The 9,093-nt window shown below is 35.1% G+C and overlaps 1 protein-coding gene across 1 annotated transcript in view; it reads left to right on the top strand.

The window, feature by feature from the left end:
• TRPV3 (transient receptor potential cation channel subfamily V member 3) overlaps positions 1 to 9,093 on the top strand; it is a 35,843-nt gene that overhangs the window by 23,130 nt on the left and 3,620 nt on the right. The window contains exons 9-20 of the mRNA XM_040532793.1: positions 322 to 498; positions 704 to 844; positions 1,287 to 1,567; positions 2,298 to 2,474; positions 3,525 to 3,683; positions 4,133 to 4,234; positions 4,780 to 4,853; positions 5,786 to 5,951; positions 6,502 to 6,568; positions 6,952 to 7,223; positions 8,019 to 8,131; positions 8,821 to 8,891. Coding sequence (XP_040388727.1) covers positions 322 to 498; positions 704 to 844; positions 1,287 to 1,567; positions 2,298 to 2,474; positions 3,525 to 3,683; positions 4,133 to 4,234; positions 4,780 to 4,853; positions 5,786 to 5,951; positions 6,502 to 6,568; positions 6,952 to 7,223; positions 8,019 to 8,131; positions 8,821 to 8,891 — 1,800 coding nt within the window. The remainder of the gene's footprint in view (positions 1 to 321; positions 499 to 703; positions 845 to 1,286; positions 1,568 to 2,297; positions 2,475 to 3,524; positions 3,684 to 4,132; positions 4,235 to 4,779; positions 4,854 to 5,785; positions 5,952 to 6,501; positions 6,569 to 6,951; positions 7,224 to 8,018; positions 8,132 to 8,820; positions 8,892 to 9,093) is intronic.

Consider the following 9,093-nt stretch of genomic DNA (forward strand, 5'->3'; position numbering starts at 1 on the left):
TTTGTGATGTATATGTTAGCATGGCAGAGTGGGTAGGGAAGTTACGAAAGGGTTTGGGGTTTGTCTGGATTTACCATGGCAGTGGGATATCTGAAAAAGAAACCAAATACACTGGCTACTTTATTAATCAGTACCACATCTCTGAATGTATCATCTCACAAAGTAGCTCAAATAGAGAGTGAACAAGAAGTAATTGCTTGCTAAATAATATCATATATATCCTCCAGGTCCCACCCCAAATAAACAAAAGGTTAGAATTATTTTTCTTCCACTTAAATAATGAAGCCTAACATGACCTAATCTCAAAATTTTTTCTTGCAGATTATCTGATGAAAAAATTCACAGCTTCAGATACTGGCAAAACGTGTCTGATGAAAGCTCTACTGAACATCAACCAAAACACAAATGAGATCGTGAATACGCTACTCTCCTTTGCAGAAGAAAATGGTATTTTGGAGAGGTTTATCAATGCAGCATACACAGAAGAGGCGTATAAAGGTACTGCCATCTTATACCAATTCAGGCATATGGTTAAATATACCATCAATAAATGTAATGTTTTCTTCCAACATTCTAAGAATGATTTAAATTCCTTAAACAACTTTTATTCATTGTTACTGGTGCTATCTGTTGTGAAACATCATTAATGTTTCATAATGTGCTTAAGAGATTTCACACTAAATACCTGCGTCTGCTGTTTCAGGCCAGACAGCTCTAAATATTGCCATTGAAAGAAGACAATATGAAATCACTCAGAGCCTTATAGAAAAAGGAGCTGATGTCAATGCTCACGCCCAGGGTATTTTCTTTAATCCCAAACATAAGCATGAAGGCTTTTATTTTGGTAAGTAGAAACGTGATCTCTCTCCAAAGGGCAGGAAGGAATACCCAAACAAGTAAGACAGTATGGAAGATGGGCAAGTGTGGATCATTACTATTAGCTAAACCTACATTAAGAAAGTCACATCACAAGATATAAAAACATCACAGTACCTTATGTAAAGTAACTTGCCAGAGTACAATGTATTATAAACCCTCAGAAATACTTGTAAAACAATTATTAAATGCTGAATAGCAAATAAAACGGCACAGATTTGAATCTGAAGATTTTCTCCAAATAATGTTTTCATGCAAATTAAGTTTTTCTAAACCAAGAGCCAAATTAAAAATAATCAATATTTAAATGTGCTTTCAAATACAAAGGTTCTTAGTACAGTCAATCCTATAATACAATTTTAATTCTTATAATAAAACACGAACAGATGTTACATTTTATAATTTTGTAGGTGAAACTGCACTGGCGTTAGCTGCATGTACCAATCAACCAGACATAATTCAGCTGTTAATGGACAATACCAGGACTAATATTACTTCTCAGGATTCCAGAGGAAACAATATCTTGCATGCATTAGTTACTGTTGCAGAGGACTTTAAAACTCAGAATGACTTCGTAATCAGAATGTATGATATGATTTTGTTGAAAAGTAAAGACAGAAATTTGGAAACAGCAAGGAACAAGGATGGTTTGACACCACTACAATTAGCTGCAAAAACTGGGAAATTAGAGGTAAGTATTAGTTCAGTAGTATCTAAGAGAAATTAAGTATAGAGAGAGTCAAGGCCAACCATGTACTCAGACATTAGTGCTCTAGCATATAGTTTTACATGCTGGTTATGCTGTACTATATATCAGTAGCATTCAGTGAGACAATTTTGTTCAAAATAAAAGCAAAAATTTCTATTGAATGTTGCTTCTGCTCTTCAAGGCTTTCCTCTGACAACACCTTTCTGTATCCATGCTATTTAAAAACAGCCTTGCAAACCTTTCTATTGTACTGAAACTCAGAAGTATTGCATTGATTACAAAACTACTATTATACAATATAAAATCTTCGTATAATTTCAGAAGACTCACTAGTACTGCTCTCTTAGGCTGCTGTGGAATTTGGCCCCCATATATCATCTGTGTTGTGGTAAAGAGTTGACAATGGGTTAATTTAGAAAGTAATTGATTAAGTTAAGGGAAATGTGAACTCATGGAAAATTGTGCTTTCATCCTGTAGAAAAATCTCTCTGATAGAAAAGCCAGAGGCATTAAAATACTATATTTATTTCCTGGAGGTCTGTAACCTCTAACACCACTTATTAAATGACGGAATTACAAATATATTGAATTGCACTGCTCTAACAAATGTGACAGTATATATAAGGTATGGGTTTTAGCAAGTATATCAGTGTGCTTTCTCCTTTCCCATGAAGAATGCAGCTGCTTACGAATGATTATGTTAATGTTTTAGATTCTGAAATACATCCTGAGCAGAGAGATAAGAGATAAGCCTAACAGGAGCCTGTCAAGAAAATTCACAGACTGGGCTTATGGTCCCGTTCAGTCTTCTCTTTATGATCTGACAGAACTAGATACCACCACGGACAATTCAGTATTGGAGATTATTGTTTATAATACGAATATTGGTGTAAGTTGTCTATTACTAAAATTCATATATTTTCTAGCAGTATACTCATTTCAGGTGCGTTAGCCTACACATTTGACTGAAGAATTTGTAAAACAGTAAATGATAACTTCTGCTTCTTAGTTTTGTATTGGGAGCAAGGTTAATTTTATATCTCTGTAGATTCTCAGCTGTAAGTGAATATGGATTCAGATCCTTAAACTTTGGCTAAGTATTTTGGGAGTGTTTCTTTTTCTACATTTGAAGCATGGTCAGACCAAAACTAGTATAATTCCTCCATGGTTTGGTCACTGGCAGCTGCCTAAGAAAGCTCTTGAGAACAGGGCAAGCAAACAGCAATGCATTCACAGGATACTCCACCTGTCCTCAGCAAATTGCGTCTCATCAGGTTTTGGAGGCAGGGGTGGTGTTTTCTGTTCTGTGCCCTGATGAAATGCTTAGCACCCATAAAAGCCTGTGGACAGCAGTTCCCTGTCTTTACTAATACCATTATTGCCGTGCTACTGTTTCTTTTCATGGCATATGAAGTGTTCTTAGGCTGTCAGAACAACACCCTATTTTGTCCTATTAATACAATTACTACAATTAACTTATGTATTGTATACAGATGTTCTAAAAGAAGGTGCTATTAACAGTCATGGAAGCCATAGGGTTGTATATTTACTTAATAAAAACTTTACCTCACATATATGTATTTTAGGCATCTAGGGTAGAACCTTATCACAAAACTTTAGCTTTTCAAAGCCAGAATTTGACATTTGCTAAATAAAAAAACTGTCATAAAACTTCTGTACAAAGCAAGTGCAGAAGTTCACACTACAGTTTTATCACAATCACAGTTTACCAAAGCATGGCAGGTTATCACAGCTTGAATTGGAGTTGGCCCATTGTATCTTGTAAATTTAGGGTCTGATGTATATATTTGAGTACAAATGTGTTTCTAGATCAGCAAGATACTGAATGAAATTTATAAAATACATACCTGAAATCATCTGAGTTTCCTTCCAGGGGGAAAGTTCAAATCTTAATTGTTTGTTTGTTTGTTTTCTACAGAATCGTCATGAAATGCTGACTTTGGAGCCTCTGAATTCACTGCTGCGAATGAAATGGAAGAAGTTTGCACGACACATGTTTTTTATGTCATGTTGTTTTTATTTCCTATACAATGTAACACTGACGTTAGTTTCCTACCACAGACCTAATGAAAATGAAGTGAGTACAGTAACTTAACAAACTTTACTGCTTTAAAATGCAATAGTACTTCCTGATCTGTTTTTAAAATGCTGGTGAGTACAAAAAAAACACCAGAACCAGATATCAGATTATCTGGCTACAGTGAGACCAGGTTCTCCCAGATCAGGTCTTTGCATCTGGAAGGAAGAGACGTAACAGAGGAAATAATCATATTTGCGTTTTGTGAAAGTGACCCAAAAGCCACATAATACAAAAACAGTTAAGTTTCTAGAAGTGTGGGGAGGGGTTTTGCTTTTCTTTTAGGAAAGAAACCTCTGCTATTCCCTGTAAATCCACCATGAATTAAACTCTCAGTGTAATGGCAGAAATTGGGTACCCAGAGAGCTAAATACATGAAGCTTCTGGTTACTTTGCCTTTTTCCCTTCAGATATGGAACTCAGTCTTTCATTTTGGACCTATCTTGCAGGCTCCACCTTACCCACTAGCTCTAACGCGTGGTGTGGGATGGCTGCAGTTATCAGGACAGGTGATGGTTATGTTAGGAGCAATATTTTTAGCCATAAAAGAGGTAAGACTTTTAAATAACAAATACATAACAAAGTAGGTAAAGAACTTGTCTAGATTTATGAATATGCTGATGATTTGTGTAATGTCTAAAAGTATTCGGCAGAATACATCACTCATTCTGAATGACCCTAGATATTTATTTGAATATGGCTGTATTGCTCTGTGTGTAAATATGTGAGGGATTCTCCTTTGGAATTCTTAAGGCAAAGAGATTTTATATTTATATGACACTAATGTTGTCTAATTACTGGGATTAAGTACAGTGTTGAATTAGAACCTATAACAGAAAAAAGCAGGGCATAATTTTTACCATATACTATCAGTAATTAAAAACAGTATCTAGTTGTTAAATTATGCCAAAGATGATAGAAATTGAGACTCTGCTGTTACAGCCCCGTAAAATGTTTTTAATTCTAGAAGCTATCATCTTGTCTTATCAATAGATTTTTAGAAGACCAACTTCAAATGCATGATTTTGAAAAAAATGATTTTGAGCCCTGCTTTTTCTTACTACCATTTCTGTATTATATTTATCTGTTTACATAGAGTGTAGCCATCTTTCTGCTTAGGCCCTCAGACCTGCAGTCAATTCTCTCAGATGCGTGGTTCCACTTTGCATTGTAAGTCTGTCATGCATATATTTTATACTCTCTATATAATACTTACCTATCCTGTGGTCACAGAGAATGATTCCTGGAGCAGATGCTCAATTTTCTTTAGATTATTAGTTTTCAGAGGGATGGATGTAATCTTCCATGCAGCTTTTCTGTATTCACACACTAGTGCTTTCACTGATCAATAACAATACTGGGCGTTGATGTGTACAGGCTGTATTTTTCCCCAAAGTACAGACTGTCTTTATCTCCTCCAGGTGCTGTATCTCTTCATGCTGTATATAGAGAAATGTGTTTAAGAAATCTTTTTAATAAACCAGATCTAGTTTTTAACTCCTCCAGGAAGGAAAAATAACATAAAGCTGGTTCAGCTGGCTGATGGGAGTATCCCATCAGCTGGTCTTGATCACAGACGATTCCCTCTCCTTTCTAGAATAAGATTGTGTGATCAGTAAAAAGAGGTGTCTTAACTATACTCTTCTTTCTCTTTCTGCAATCATGCTAATATCAATCTTGAGCTTCCAAGGATCTGGTCTATACCCTATCAGAGTGCATCACGTGTTCTCTTAGTGTTTTCCTTGCAGAGAGTTTCATAGAAACATTTTGTTAGACTAGAGCTTTAATTAAGCTGCTTCAAGAGATGGTATTAAGAATTCCTAATATCTTGTCAGCAAAATCAATTGGCCAGCTATTCTGGGGAGAAGGGTTTACTTAAATTAAGCTTTAATAAACATAATCATGATATATTAATATACTTACACTTTCTTAAGTCATCTATTTTATTGTTAAATTATATAGGTTATGTTCATAACGGGGAATGGAATGCAATATGAAATTAGAATTCAAGCATAAGAAACAAGTCATTTTCGTATTTTTCCGTGATGCTGTTGGTTTTGTTCTAGTAATTTCCCTTTTACATACGTGTGTTTTTTTAACAGTTTTATACAAGCTTTGCTTGTGATCTTCTCTGTCTTTTTGTACTTGTTTTCCTACAAAGAACACCTCGTGTGTCTTGTTTTGGCAATGGCCCTAGGATGGGCTAATATGCTCTATTTCACCAGAGGTTTCCAGTCCATGGGAATATACAGCGTTATGATTCAAAAGGCAAGTATTGGTTTGTGTTTTTTTTGTTGTTGTTGTTTGTTTGTTTTTTTATCTGCCTTGTTACAGTGATTGCTTATCTATATAACCCTAATGAAGCATGTTCAACAATTTGGATGTATTTTATAATTCATATTGAAATTTCTTATTTTTGCATTCTGCTGAAATAATGTATATAATCTACTGTGTAACTTCAATAGCAGAGACTACCTTGAATCTTAAAAGTAAGATTTTATTTTGTTAAATATGCAAGTAATTTGTGTTTGTGATTTTCAAATAAAAGAGTTCTGTTATTTAATTTCATCATAGGTTTAATGCCTATATTGTGCAGTTACAGTCACAATTAGAAGTACACAACGTACCAGGCTCTTACTTGCAAGATTAAAAATATATCAGACCTAAGTCTTCTCTTCCCACTGAGGCTACAATCAGTTTGCTTAATGAAAACAATCTGATACTTCAGTGTGTACTGCACATGTATGCTGGCAGAATATATAAGCATAAAACTAGTTCTCAATTTTAATTCCTGATAAATATTTAATTTAATTTTTAGGTCATCCTGCAAGATGTGATAAAATTTTTAGTTGTCTATATCGTGTTTTTGCTGGGATTTGGCGTAGGTAAATATTACTGGAGAAAAGCACTGGTGCTCCGTGTGAGTAAAAATTTTGGCATTATTATGAATAAGAACCCTATTGTCATGATGAGAGCTCATGTTGGGGTTTCTTCTGGACATTAAAAAGCCAAGTTTAGAGATTTTAAGTCTACCTAGAAACTATCTGAACAGATAAGTAATTTGGCTTTTGATCAATTGCTTGCAATTTCATTTGCATGTGGGCACTTTCTGTTTCCTTTTGGTAATCTGTCATCTAGCTGCTGGTGCGTATGTTGCTGGGCAGCTGTAGCTCTTTATTATGCAGTGCTTTTCGAATTCTTCAGGATAAAATGTGATGTATAAATAAAGCATTATTGTGATTAAAATTTTCTCATGCTTTTTCCTCAGCTCTTGCTGCATTGATTGAAACTTGCCAAAACGGCAATGAGTGCCATTCCAACAGCAGTCTGGGACCTGTTCTGATGGATCTTTTTAAGCTCACTCTAGGACTGGGTGATCTGGAGATCCAGCAAAATTCAAAGTATCCTGTGCTATTTCTTCTGCTCCTCATAACTTACGTTGTGTTGACTTTTGTTCTTCTCTTGAACATGCTTATTGCATTAATGGGAGAAACAGTGGAAGATATTTCTAAAGAGAGTGAGCACATCTGGAAACTCCAGGTTTGTTTGTGAGTTAGCTTGCTTAATGAAGAATTGATGCATTGGCCAAAATCTTCTAAGCTGTATCTGTGGTCACTTATTGTGCTGATAGAAGGGGACAGGTATTGACACTGAGAATCTCCATTTGCATATGTGTACAAAAAATGGAAATATGTATGTTTAGTATAAGGATATCCTGATAACTTCAGAATTAATAGCTATCCTAAAGGTAATCTTATGGCTTGAATTTTCAATCCCACGTGCTGTCACGTAGCTTTGTGACTTTCATTCCCATAGGTACGTCACCAGGAAGGCGTGTTTCACTATCTGCCCAGAAATCTGTAACACAGCATACTTTGCTATTTCATCCCTTGAACTTGCACAATGCATGAGTTCACTCTGATTTCTCATATTTCACCTAAGCATGCTTTCTGAGTCCCAAACTGTAATCACGAATGCAGTCAGAATTAGGACTGGAGTTGCTTTCAGTGATGGGCAGCATCCCACTGAAGGATATATAGCCCTATGGCAGAGTGTTGGTATGAAGGTATTGGTGTTAAACCCTAACCACTGAGTCTACTTTGAGCGTGCCTCCTGAGCTGGGTCTAACTAGAGGAAGTTGTGGACTACCTAATTGCATATGCCAAATAACAAGTGACATTACATATTATTTACTACTGCTGATGTCTGTATCAATTATAGATGGTGGATGGGAGGGTATAACATGTTGTAAGGAAAGATGGAGCTCAAAAACTGCATATGCAGACATTTCTGAATATAGTTAACCATACTCATGTTACTATTTATTGTTAATAGCGAGCTAGAACCATTTTGGAATTTGAAAAATTCTTACCAAAATCTTTGAGGAAAAAATTTCAACTGGGAGAACGGTGTAAAGTGGCTGAAAATGACACGAGGGTGTGCTTAAGGTAAAGCAAAGTTAGAATATTGTGCTGTTGATTATGCTCTGTATCTCTCTTCAAGGTTATTTCTCTTCAAAAGACTGAAATATTTATACATCTGTACAAAATATCTTCTGCTTTTAATACATAGCTTTTTATAAGAAGAAATAGTAAATACATTAACTGTACAAAAACCCCATTTGGGTTTTTCAGTTGTGATCTATTGCTTAAGAAAAGGGAAAACACATAAGTTTTTTGTGTAGACAATGTTTTATAAGAAAACCGATTTTCAACCTCAGATATGTTTTTAATGTAGAAGTGTCAGATTTGCTTGCAGGAGATATCATTTTTGTCATAATCACCTTTGAATGTTAACTTAAAAGTAATTATATTTAGAATTAATTGCTAATAGATATGATTAGCATATTGAAGAAAATGTTTCTATGCTGTTTTATGAAAAACACTCAAATATTCAATGGGAGTTTCAAGACTATACTCATAACGTATGGAATTACAAAATAGTCTGAGTATCATTCCCATCTACATACAATGCGTAACACTGCAAAAGACAGTCAGCTTTTTAGTGTTAGTAAGGCAGGTGTTGATGGTAAACCATGGCAATCCCAAGACGGAATGAGGAAATAAAAGGGGAAGTGCAGCTATGTAGCTAGGAGAGAATGCGTGCTAATAACATAATTTATATACAATATAAACAGGATTAATGAAGTGAGATGGACCGAGTGGAAAACGCATGTTTCATTTATTAATGAAGATCCAGGGCCAACAGGTACTGCTGAATTTTACACCGCCGTATTTGTGAAATCTTTTTTTCCTTAGAAATGCCTTGATGTAGTTTTATACCTTAAAAAATATAAACTTGTGTAACCTAGATATTCAAAAACTCTGTTTACTGCTAGGGAAACTCATGGCTAGTATGGTAGGGGTGTTAAATTATTTTTAAAAATTTGGAGAGAGGTTTGGTTACAACT

The sequence above is a fragment of the Cygnus olor genome, chromosome 20, assembly GCF_009769625.2.
Source record: "Cygnus olor isolate bCygOlo1 chromosome 20, bCygOlo1.pri.v2, whole genome shotgun sequence".
NCBI lineage: Eukaryota > Metazoa > Chordata > Aves > Anseriformes > Anatidae > Cygnus > Cygnus olor.